We start from the raw sequence: 13318 nt of genomic DNA, 5'->3' as shown, positions 1-13318 counted from the left end.
TGTGTACAGATGCTTAATACTGGTGATAGCCATATCCAGCTCAAGAAAGTGGCCCAAACTTCAAATTCATCATGAATACTGTATCTCTTAGTGCTGAGTTTTCAACAAGAATTACAAAACAGTAACTGGGTATCAAGTGATAAAGTAAAATAGTATTTAGGTATGTAAAAACTTAGTACACCGTGGAGAAATACTAGAAAAGTCAAGGCAACAACTTTTGACAGTCTTTCGATTTTAATCACTTCTATCATTATACCAGGTGAGGGTGTAAGGACTAGATCTATTTTGTCTTCAGCTATAGCATCATATAGCACATTTATTTATACACACACGCACGTATAAAATTATAACTCAAAGCAACCATGTAACTCAAAAGCAACCAAGATTTTTGTAATAATGCTCTATGGATAAACATTTAAAAAAACAAACCTTACAGTGTCTGTAGCTACTGTTTTTGGACTTCATTTCTATTTTGAATTTTGAAAGTTAATAAAGGTACTTCACAATATTGTTTCTCCTTACAGGAGTTTATGAATTTGTACCTTTGGAACAAAGTGATGGATTTCGGTTACAGATAAATGCTCAGAACTGTGTGCATTGTAAAACATGTGATATTAAAGATCCAAGTCAGAATATTAACTGGGTGGTACCCGAAGGTGGTGGAGGACCTGCCTTACAATGGAATGTAAACTGCAAACCAATTTCATTTGCAGGCAAGTCTGATAGCCCCTTTCTCTAAAATGTATGGTAAACTAAAATGTTGAGAATTAACAAGTGTCAAAATATCTCACAGCATATTATTGATGATAATGTTCATAAAGTATCAGGCAAATAGAAATTTTATATGCCTAAAAATGTCGCATAAAAAATTATCAATATTTATCTTAATAAAACTTTACAAGTGACATAGCATCTACTTGACTTTTCTTCAATGATTCAGTACCAACAGCGGAATAAACTGTTGACCCTTAACATATATTTGGACTCATCAAATTCAATTCTTCAAATATAATAAATGCATATTATAGACCAGAGGTTGGCATCCAGCCCACCACTTTTCTTAGTTTACTGGAATGTAGGCATGCATGCCCATTGGTTTACATATCATCTGTGGCTACAACTACAAAAATCAGTTGTTACAGAATACAGTGGTCCCCAAAATTTAGTAATCTGGCCCTTTAGAAAGCTTGCTGACCCCTGAACACATACATATGCATCTGTATGACCTGTAAGTATCAAACACGAGCACAAACCAACCACAATGTGCAAAAAGCTACATTACAGAATTGAGGGAAATCATATAAAAAGCTTTTGCCTGTTTATTCAACAAGATGTATCTTTAGTTTAAAAATAGGTTGAACACCATTATTTGTGAATAATGTAGGTAGCCATGAAAAAAAAAATCAACTTCACTGTAGTTTGTAACACTTTTATTAAGAGGTGAACAAATACAGTATTTCTAACTGTAAACAATGGGAACTATCAGAGCAAACACATTAAGCAACATATATTAGACAAAAACCCTTCAATTTTCTTTATTGCCTTTATACTCAATGTGTAATACTTAAGTATAACCAAATTCCTTATGAAGCAAACATTTTTGCATAAGCTGCCTTCTCTTTTTCTTTCTGTGCCTTTATCTTTTGTTGACTTTCAGCAGTTCTGCCTGGATAGCTGCAAAATAAATATGTAATATGAGCTATTTTTCAAACATCCAAAAATGAGGCTGACTAACATAGTGATGCTTTAGTATGACAGTTTATTTTCCCCTTGATAAACTCTTCTTTGCCCTATTAACAGAGTATCTTACACTGGGAAAGTAACACCAATACAAAAATCACAAGCGTAATTTTAGAAGACTGTCAATTGAGAGAATATGAATTGACCTACACAGATTTGCCTTTTCCTCCTTCATTAGAGATGGCAGTTAAGTGCCTCCTGTCTTACTTTAGTACTAAGGAAATCAAAGATACATTTTTTATTTAAATTATTTATTGTTCAACTACAGCTGTATTTTTCTCCCCTCCCCCCCACTCCCTCAAAGATATCTTTTAATATCTGGTTCTAATAGCACTATTAGTAGCTGGTGTATTTGAAAGACAAACTTATTTTGTCAGTTTCCCAAAGCTTTCCTAAAATGTAAATTTGTTAGCTAGAATATTTAGGTTCATGGCTATATTCAGCTTAAGAAATGGTCCTGAACATCAAATTCACCGTAATATTCTTTTAGTGCTGCACTTTTGACTAGAATTAAACTAAGAGAAACTAAACCTCAAATATACAGCATTCTGGAGACAGACTAAAATGTAAGCTCTCTGAGGACAGGGACCCTGACTTCTTCAGGGCCTGGCCCAATGACAGGCATTCGAACATCTGTGGAACAAATACAAGTATCTGCATCTAAGTGGCAAAGGGTACAATGTTTCATGAGGATAAATTCTTAAAGGACTAAGTGAACTTTCACTACAAAAACTGTGCCAACTTACCTTTATCTTTGGTGCTATCTCCTGAGCTTTCTTAAGATCAGCCTTTAAATGGAAAAATATTTTTAAGAAATATTAGGTGTATGACTTATGAAGATGGTTGTCTTTTTAAAAATTGAAATTAAAACCAAATTTTACCAATGCTTGGTCATATTCTTTCAATCCTTGCCAACCTTGAGCTCTACGGTACAGTGCTTTGGTATTTGACGGGTCTATTTCAAGAGCCTACAAAAATATAGCAAATATTAAACATATGCGCTAGATTTCAATTTATTGCCTGTCAGTTGCAAATCAAGCCTTCTCTGCTTTGTATGGAGCTGGACCCTATAAATCTCTCCTCTGGTTAAGTTTTGTCAGTAGAGGGAGCTACGTGGACATAGAAGAGGAAGCTGTTTCTCTCCCAGGTTCCAGAATGATCTTCTCATTAGGTTCCAGCACAGCTTGGTCGATAGCACGCAGCAGCTCCCCACAGGCAATGCTGCAAGCACTCTAATGAATCCCACAAGTGGTGCTCACTGAATACTTCCTTCCGCCACCCAGTGAGTGACAGCCAACCCCTGTCCAAGGAGGTCTGGGTCTCAGGGATCTTGAGAGGTACTTCTTCCCAGGGGCTCCATCCCAGCCTAAGAAGCTCCTATATTTTGCATATATATCTGACAGTCCCATAACTTAGAATTCTCTTTACTAGCCAATCACTTATTATTCCAGTTCCCTCTTATATTTTCTTTCACTTTAAACTTTCTCTATTCAAAATTACTGTGTAGTTTCTACTTCCTGATTCAGCCCTAGATGAGAAAGCCATTTTGACTTAAAACCTGTATACATTCTTTACTTGAAATCTAGGTTGTTTTTTTAGGAGCATGAATAATTTTTAATAGATCTTCCTCTGAAACCAATATTTAAAAATAATGTATTTTGTTTACTTAGTATCTTTTAAAGGTCAGTACTCAGATTTTACTGAAAAAGGTTATCATCTGCCTCAAAAAGGTAAAAAGATCCAGGACATTGGTAAAACTAATCATTTCTTGGTAACATTTCCTCCTCTGCTGTATGGTCTTTCTAAACTATTCTTATTCCTACTCCACCTACCCACCAAATTAGGATCTCATTTTGTTTCCACTGCTCTGGACATAATGGTCTATGTACATAGCTCAATGTGCAACTATTAAAATTAGGGGGTGGGTCTTTAAAATTCATGGTTTAGTTTGGAAATTTTCATTCTACAATAGGGAGTCATCATTGCTCTATTTAAGGAAGGTAATTCTAGCACCTTTCTAGCTTTTACAGTTAGTATTCCTGGATGTCTTATAAAGAGAACCAAATAAATGTTCCTTGAGGGTTATGGGTTTGTCTTTTAATTAATAAATACCTGTTGGGTGCTTAACCATGGGCCCCACACTGTGCTAAATGCTTTACATGTTTAGGTCCTCATTAACAATCCCATGAGGCAGGTGTTACTTCCATTGACAAAATAAGACTTTCTAAAACTAGGAACTTACCCAAGATCACAAAGTTAGTGACAGAGGTCTAATATAAAAAAAAGTATGACTGACTCCACACCCACATTCTTCATCATTCCCGGCCTTGTCTTCCAATGCCCAGCACATACTAGGTATTCAACATGTCAAATGAGTGAGCTGATACATGTGCTTTGAGGGGGGAAAAAAGGAAAAGTATCTTCATAGATATTAAGCAGCATAATAAGCTAATAAGTAAATGGAGTAAGAGGAAAACTGAAGATTCAAAATATTTAGAGATAAAATGACACATTGTGTTTTATAGTCTCATTAGGTCCTATGCCACAATATATGAATGTACATAAAACTCCTTCCCTTGAAGTCCTAAGTCATGACCTAACCCTGTCAAAAAGTTCAATATCCACAGACTTACCTCCAAGCAACTGTCAATTGCTCCCTGCCAATTTGACATCTTCAGTTTGCAAGCACCAATATTCAGCATGCAGCTTAAAGCTACAGGTTGCAGCTTCAATCTATCTGCTTCCTCAGTTACAGCCTTTGAACCTTCCACGTATCTGGAAAACACATTAGTAAAAGTAACATGTAATGCCACATGACACTTAGTCTGCTTCTTCAACTATGCCAAAAAATGTTACGCCATTCCTGATATAAAAGGTTTATCAAATGCTGATACTAACATTCTTAATGTTCACTATCTTTTCATCAACTGCTTCTTTTTTTTTTTAATCCTCACCTGAGGTTGTAAGGATAGAGAGAAACATACATCAATGTGAGAGAAACATCCATCAACTGCCTCCCATACGGGCCCTGACGGGATCAAACCTGCAACCTTTTGGTGTTCAGATGACGCTCCAAGCCACTGAGCCACCTGGCCAGGACTCAATATTTTTCCTTTTTATTTGTCCCAAACTTTTTACCAAAGCGTTCCAACATGCCAAATTAAGAATAATAATACCCAAGTTTAAAGATAATTATACACTATTAACACTTTCTATTTTTAAAAACCAGGTCTCTGTTAAAAGCAAGGTTCTCCTTGTATGACTGGGAATGTAATGGGAAAGGTGAAGAATTGTTTTTGGGTTGTCATTTAACACAGTTCCTAGAGCTCAGTGCACCGAAAAGGGCTCAGAAACCATGTTTTCTAAAGTCTATCCCCCCACTGAAAAGAATCAGGGCTCCTTGGAGAGATCGCTGATAACAGATCTGGAAACAGGTTAAGTGTAACGTAAATCTGGAACAGCTTGTGCCAGAAAGTAAGCCAAGTGACCACAGTCTGAGAGAAACATGTCAAAAGGATGTAGAAAAAGGGGCTTCCACTAGAAAAATCTGGAACCCTCTGAGGTCCAAAATGAATGATGATGATAATACTTTAAGTGGTTGAACTGGAAAAAAATCCCCAGGTCCACAGGATACTAAAACAGGTGGGTAGATAAGAGACTCTTTCAAACAGAAGCATGCCAGCTAGTAACTATAAAATGAGTGATAAAATTAGAAAATCACAGTTCTGCAACCATCAATGTAATAACTGACTTAGGCAAAGATCTTCGATAATGTAAAACCACTGGATGAAAGGTAAGAAGCTGAATATGCATGTAATCTCACACTATCACCTCAGAGTATTTATTATTTACAAAAGGGAAAAAGCACTTTTGTAACAGACATCTGGTTGACACCACTCTAATCAAGACCCAAAACGCAAATTAGGACAAATTGACATGTGCCATCATATATGGTATCGTAGGAAGTACACATCACCTACTTAAACCCTCTTGCCAAAGTCTAAGCCCTTTCTTGAGGAAGCAATCAAACACAGATGGTATTCCAGGACATCCTACTTAAGACTCCCCCAAAATGCAAATGCCTAAAAAAACTTACGGAATAGGGTCTATTAAAGATTAAACTAGAGACATAAAAGCAAATGATATAAAAAACCCTGGAGTAAAAAAAAAAAAAATCCAACCAACCAATTGGGAAAATTGGATGTGGATTACATATTAGATAACATTGTATCAATGGTATCGGGTGTTTCATGGCAGTAGGTTATGTAGAAGAATGTCCCTTTGTTAGGATATAATTGCTAAAATTTTAGGGGTAAAGTGTCATGAAATCTGCAACTTCCTTTCAAAACTGACTCTGCAAAAACAAATACAGCAAAAGTGAACCAGTGAATGTAGGTTAAGGTACACAAGCATTCATTCATGTGCAATTCTTTCAACTTTTCTGTATTTGGAAAATTTTCAAAGAAAGAAGCTAGAGGAAACAAAAAAAATGCAGTTATTCTAATACATCTGGTAGCTTTGCAAGTAATTTACCAAAATACAAGAAGCAACTCCGGATTTCAGGAGAATTCAATTTACAAGAAAAAGATTATAAAATGCTGTATACCTAAAACCTTGGGATTGTCTAATGGCCACGCCCAGTGGTGGGAGGGAAAAAGTATTTCCAATGTTTTTTAAGTCTTCTGATTAATAAGTATCATCTACCGGTATAAAAGAATACAAACACATTGGGTTTTAGTGAGTAATGGTGGTTTAATGCTAGTTTCTATCACTAACATAGATTAACACAAAAATCTCAAAATTTTAGTACAAAATGTTTTTAGTAATTTTATTAAAGTGTGACTAATCTGAAAGTACTCACATCTTTTAAATCTATATCTGCGTCTTCAGGGAAATCTGGATGCTTATCACCAGAACCATCTTCTGGGAATATTCCCCAGTCATCCCCTTCCTTCAATTCTCCACATTCTGCAATAACGCACGACTGTAAAAATAATCCTAAATTGTCTAAGTCCACTACTATATTAATGACACGTTTTTTTAAAATCTGCATTTAAAAGCTATCCAGGTACAAGTCATGTGCAACATGTTCCAAGTCACTTCCAAAATGATAGGCTGATTTTAGGAGGCTCATCTTATCGGCTCTAATTACAAGAGTACCCTTATAAACATTCCAAGTAACAGAACAATATCACTGTTTTAAAAAATTATTTTATTGCTATTCAGCATCTCAGTACACACAAAATAAGGTGAAAATCTTGTTTTCTATGTAATTTTCTTTAGATGGGGCATAACTTTCAATGTACTGTTTCCTTCATACACTGAGTGACAGCCTACCTTCTGTAGGTATATGAACTTCCAATTCTCACAACCCTACCAATTGGGTTGGGCAGTAGTATTTTTATTTTGATTTACAAATATTTGGAACAAGAGGACCTTTAAATTACATAATCTAGTCTAAACCCTTAATTTATGCAGGGTAAGGAATCACAAGCCAAGAAAAGTTTAATAAGATCAAAGCCAATCCACCAATTAAATCAGAGTCTAGACAGATTTGTTTCCTGTCCTCTTTACTAGTGTACAGACTGACTCAAAATTTTCCATGTATAGGAAGACTTAAATCACCAAGATTAAAATTAAAATAATAATTTAAAAATTTTAAGTCCCCTAACCTTTTCTTGAATTTAAAAGAAGTTGCAGATACAGATTTCTATACCAAAAATACTTATGTTTTTCCAGCTAATAATCAGCAGGTCCTTTTACTTACATTTCTTTAATCAGCAACTAAGATAAGATAAACTTTGTACTTACTTTGGCAGGTTTTTCACCTTTCACTTCTACATTTTCCAGAATTCTTGCCACACCCATTCCTTTAATTAATTGGCCAAATACCACATGTTTCCCATCCAAATGAGGAGTCGGAACTGTTGTGATAAAGAACTGAGAACCATTTGTATTGCTGCCTGCGTTTGCCATGCTCAATAAACCCTCCCGGTCATGCTGTAGAAATAAAAATCATTAACAGAAAACCAAGGTTAGAGGTTCTAGTCTGAATTATTCATTCACATGAAACACGTAGACTGTAATACCATTTAGATTGAACAATATTGTGTAATTTTACTTTGCATAAATTGCAACCTTTAATTCACAAAATGTAGGGTTACTTAATCACTTTTTAAACTTTAAAAAACTTAAGAAATCAGTAACAGAAACACTGGAAGGTGTACTTCTAAATTGGCCATATTAAGAAAATGATTATATTTCATCCTTAAGATGAAGATGCTGCATTAGGAAATACAGTAATTAGATGTTGCTTTTTTATTTTATGGTACATGCTTTTTTTTTTTTTCCTGAGAAGCACTAAACAGGCTTCCTATTTTATAGGCCTACATTATGATTCTTCCTTTACACTTCAGTAAACTGGGAATAGCAACAGGTTATTCAATTTAGTCTGCCATTTAACTAGGTACTTCCCTAATTTCAAAAGAATCCAAAATGTATGGCTTTCACCATCCCAGGTAAGTCATTTCTTCAGAGAACACCCAAAAGAAACTACTGCACATGTACATATGGGAATCAAAGTTCTTCCTGGCACCAACCTGGTATCAAAGGCTCTGCTGAAACAGTCTGATCTTTCCACTTATCCTCAGGTTTGTAAATTTATTCCTTACTGGCCAAACACTAACTAAAATGCCTCTCACCCCTCCAATATAAATCTAATTTGGCTTTAAGGTTACAGCACTAGAAGGTAAGAACTGCTGTGTCCTCTCAACAGGCCTCCTTTCATTAGATCAACATTATCATCACATAACCTTAGTTTTCATCTTTCTGTTAGCTTGCCTTTTTTCCTTCCAAAAATTTGGTACTTTTCCCATGAAATTAAATGGAATATTAACTTTATTTCCTCAGCCTCCTACTGCCTTTGTCTTCCTTCACTCACATCCCTCCTTCACACTGGCATCCTATTTTAGTTTCCCTCTACCCAAATTTCAGCCACCTTGCAAGGCCCAGTTTGCCCAACTTAGGCACACCCATTCTTCCTCAATGTCTTCCCCATAGAAATCCTACCTTTCTGTTGTAGTGCCTACAGAAAGTTTCCAACAATTTAGCATTTATTTTCAGATTAGAGGTATCATCCAGTTGTCCCATGTTTTACTATTGTATTCCAATAAAATTACAAATCCCTTGCCATCATGTCCTTTCATTTTTACAAACCGTTTGGTGCCAGTGATAATATTAAACACACACAGTTGCAGTCAATGAACACTGCTTTATAAATTAATGAGATTTTCTTCTCAAGTTATCCTGATTACCTTGTTCATATTCCTCATTTCCAAAGACATCACTTTACTTTTGTACTTACGTGTCCATTCTTATAACTTGAATGATGCAATATAACCCGATTACATCTTGGGACAATGAAGATAAGAAGGCACAGGCACCACTAATGTCCTTTAGGAGCTTGTACATTAACCATATCCTCTAGTCTGCAAATCCCCTGACATCCTGGATATTAGCGATGGTTTTGTTGCTCTTCAAATTCAAGCATAAAGATGCACAAGTTACCATTCTTCTGATAATGAGAACATTTTTCCTGGAAGCAATTTTGCCATATTGTGGCTACTTAAAAACTCATTAGCTTTACTGAAGTGTGTAAACTTGGATCACGCTAAAATAACTGTAGCGTTTTTGCTAAATCATGTACTAGATGAAAGTTTTCCATATCAAAGATGAATATTTACAAATATGGTACCTTTTCAAAGAGTCTAAGCCCACTTGAGACATTTATTGTGTCGTAACCCAAGTGTCCACACATAACACCCTTTGTTATCATAACATGCACTTTGTGTACTGTACCTTATAATAGAAATTCTCATCTTCAAACTTTTCACCATAAATACTTTCTCCACCTGTCCCATTCTGATTTGAGAAGTCTCCACCTTGAATCATAAATTTCTTAATAACTACGAAAAAGGAAAATAGCTTTTAGAAACTAAGAGAGGACTTCAGCAATATTAACTAATGAATATGTGGTAATAAAGACAATTTCCTAAAACATCTAGTCATGTCACTCTCCAAGACTTCACAATCTGAGTCCAAACTGCTTGTACTGCCTGATACCCCACTAATACTCAGAATACCAGTTCAAATGGCACCACTGCAGTACAATTGTCACTGGCATCCCAAAGTCAGATCTCCTAATTCTCCTCCCTCAGTAGCTTGACTCTACCTCCATTTTAACATAAATCATAATCTCTCTTCCAGCAAACAATTAACTCCCTAAGTATACCTGTTTTTCATCCTTGTAACTGTGCATGGCTGGGCACATATTAGTCATTCCTGAATAAAGACCAACAATTTCCAGATCTATTATACCATAATGGAAGCATTTCAGCAAAAATCATCTCTTGGTATCATGGATTCCCAAGGTCACTCCCATGTTTAGAGATTCCCTATAGTTCATGGACTGAGCATTTGGTTGTACTACAGCAACACAGTAAGGATACTCAGCTGGATGACAAAGGAAAAGATTACAGGGAGAGTCTAGAGGAATCCACATGCTTCCTTGTGCATCACTATCGCAGAACCAGAATACATTCTCCACCCAACAAAGACAGTGCAGTAATATATGTACAATGTTCCTGCACAGCAAAGTCCACTAGAGACTCAGCAGCCAAGGCTTTCATTGGGGATGATCATGTAGACACCCTCCAGCTAGCATGTACCAAATTCCAGACTCCCAAGAGAAAATCAAGTCTAGGTATAGTAAACCACCTTTATGATTTCAGGGACAGTTCAAGTTCCAAGTTCCCAGATTTCAGCCAATGACCACTCTTGTGAGCAGACCTTTCTAAGGATGGCAGTAGGAGGCCTGCTATGTTAATTCTTTTCCACATACACTTTATTAGCATGTTAAATGTAGCTACTCAAATGATTATAGTTTAGCTTTTTTGTTTATTCATTAAATACTGAGCACCTGCTCAATGACTATACTACATGATACGAACAAAATAAGATATAACTCCTGAACTCCGGGAACCTTCAGTCTATTGGGGGAACCATCAAACAATCACTAAACAAAAGTATGATTAGAAAGTGGGATAAGCTGTGTGAAATGTCATCTTTTAATCACATATCCAAGACACTGAACCTTTAAATAGTCTACAGTCTTCCCAAGCAATCCTGCCCCACAAGTGGATAAAACTTTTTCATCACCAGGCAGTTATCAAAGGTCTGCTTTTTTATCATGGTCACTCCCTTATTTCTCAATCTAATCACATTGAAGAGTTGGAGGACTGGCGAAGCGAGGGTGGACCATTTCTCCACAAACAAACCTTAGTGAAATTGAGCTATTCCATCAAGTGTCAATGCATGCTCTTAGAAACCAACAGTAATTTTTAATCTCCACCTCACAGTGTTTTTCCCCCTAACTTCTATAAGACAGGATTTGATTATCTGTAACAGCAATTTTTAAACACTGTGCTACAAGAACTTTTAAAACATGCAATACCTGACTATTTAGTCAGGGGAATTGACTTCTTTTCCCTTAAGATTGTCAAATTAAGGACAACAGCCAACACAATAGCCGCCCAATGTGAATGAATCAAAATTATCCCTGTATTTGTCGACAGACCGGAAAAAATATATTTTGGGGTATACCACAGAATTTTAGTAGTTGATGTGATGAGATAGAAAAGTTGAAAATCGCTGATCTATAAAAATAATCAGTTTCAGAAAATTTACGTACTTCGATGGAATGGGCATCCTTTGAAATGCAGAGGTTTCCCAGTGGTGGGTCCAATGCCTTTTTCTCCTGTACACAACGCACGAAAATTTTCTGCAGTCTTGGGTACAATATCCGCAAACAATTCTAAGACAATTCGACCAACTGAAAAAATAAATAGTGTCAGTATGCAAATCAATCAAATAAGCAAGTGATAAAAAGACAATCAGGAAAATTATAGCCACTACAATTCCAAGTTCTCTTTTTTGTCTTTTCTAGTATTCAAATTTAGTCTATCTAATGTTAGATGCCAAGCACCTAGTTAAATCTTAATTATTTTTCTACATCCTACAATAGATCATAAATACAGTAGCTAAAAGATTAGCACCATATAAGGGACACCATGAAGTATAAATGGTTTTAAATTCTGAATAAGGTCTTCAACATGTACTCACTTTCAGTCACCAACTAACCAAAAGGAAAAAAATTAATAATTCTTTGTGTGGTCAGGTTGGCTGAATTTTAAGTATAGCTGTATAGTCTTTGTGCTCTGTGAAGACTGCCTGCCTGCTGCAGCTTTGGAAACAAAAGCTGGAAAAGTTCCCGTCCTAGATAACTCCCGCGGGAGGTAAAAATAAACCTGGCACTGGTTTCAAAACAAACTGAAATGTATATTAAAAGAGTGAGTGTGTGTGTGTGTGTGACCAAACGATCCACAGGGTCTCTGAATCCTGACGTGTCCGTTTGTGTAACATTCAAACACAGTCTGGCCAGCAATTCTAACATATTCCAGAACAAGCGCAGTTCAGTTACGAAGCAATATGCTAATTCACGAGTTTAGGGCGCTTGTGAGCGGCTAACGTAGCCTAGGCAACCACATCGCTACGTCTTGTTCTTTTTTGCCCAATGCCAACATAGAGAAACTGGTCAACAATGTGACTGGACCATTAAGTTAAGATCCAATAATAACGTACAAACAACTAGCAAGTCGCTTTAATGTATAAACAACATGAAAATTACTAATATAGCACGTGTGGCAAAACAGAAGGCATGGCTGGACCCCACTGACGCAGATCCCATGATCTCCTAAATGTCCCGCTGAAAACATAAAATAATCTTATTTTATGCCAACCTGATGGTGCACGGTGGCAGCGAGGTAAAAACAAATCTGGAGAGACAGACGTAAAAACTGCCACAATGCCCACACCAGAAATTTCCAGAAACTTCTGCACGATAGGTGGCATTCTACAAACTCGCTGGCTCAACCCCGAATGCTTGGATATATTCAGAGGGCCAAGTCTAAGTGACCATACCCTCCGCTCCAAAGAGCAGCCCCCGGCCCGAAACGCACCGCACCCTACCCCCGGAGTCCCCCGAATCCCGGGAAGCCCAGTCTCCTTGGAGTCATTCTCCCGAGTATCAGACTCCGCTCACCTCGCTCGCCTCCGATGTCCACGTCAAAGAAGACTCGGGGGTTCCTGGGGTTGGAGGGCTTAGTTTTAGGGGATGGGTACGACATTTTGCAGACGCGTTTGGAAGCAGGTACGGAGTACCTCGTGGCCGTCTGGTAGCTGAAACTCCACAGCAGCTCTTCCAGAGAAGACCTTGCGGGGCGCTGACGAGCCACTTCCGGCGTGGGGTCCGGAAGCCGCAGCCCGACTTCCGGTACCGCCTACCCCCGCGGCGTTGCCTCGCTCTTGAGGTGGGGCGCGCCAGTTTCTGTGTTTCGTACCCGACTGTTCTCCCTATTTTTCTCTTTCACTGGAGTTGCAACCTCAGTTGCAGCCTCAGTTCTTTTCCTACTCTTTGCTTCTGATTCATCGCTTTTCCTACCATCGTGGTGTGGAAGAGCTT

General features: G+C 37.3%; 2 protein-coding genes across 2 annotated transcripts in view; one reads left to right on the top strand and one right to left on the bottom strand.

Annotated features, from left to right (window-relative positions):
* ETFDH (electron transfer flavoprotein dehydrogenase) overlaps positions 1-4143 on the top strand; it is a 29265-nt gene extending 25122 nt beyond the window's left edge. The window contains 1 exon segment of the mRNA XM_028521248.2: positions 525-4143. Within this exon segment, the coding sequence (XP_028377049.1) occupies positions 525-739 (215 nt within the window). The 3' untranslated portion in view covers positions 740-4143.
* PPID (peptidylprolyl isomerase D) lies at positions 1792-13090 on the bottom strand. Its single transcript, XM_036031957.1, has 9 exons — positions 12899-13090; positions 11489-11629; positions 9598-9704; positions 7552-7740; positions 6580-6724; positions 6376-6425; positions 4374-4571; positions 2622-2708; positions 1792-2528 (listed from the first exon to the last, which is right to left on the bottom strand). Exons 1-9 carry the CDS (start codon positions 12981-12983, stop codon positions 2340-2342), a joined length of 1191 nt encoding a protein of 396 aa, XP_035887850.1. The 5' UTR covers positions 12984-13090; the 3' UTR covers positions 1792-2339.
* Positions 13091-13318: the final 228 nt, after the last annotated feature.

The sequence above is a fragment of the Phyllostomus discolor genome, chromosome 8 (genome assembly GCF_004126475.2).
Source record: "Phyllostomus discolor isolate MPI-MPIP mPhyDis1 chromosome 8, mPhyDis1.pri.v3, whole genome shotgun sequence".
Taxonomy (NCBI): Eukaryota; Metazoa; Chordata; class Mammalia; order Chiroptera; family Phyllostomidae; genus Phyllostomus; species Phyllostomus discolor.
This window is presented reverse-complemented; position numbering and strand designations above follow the sequence as displayed.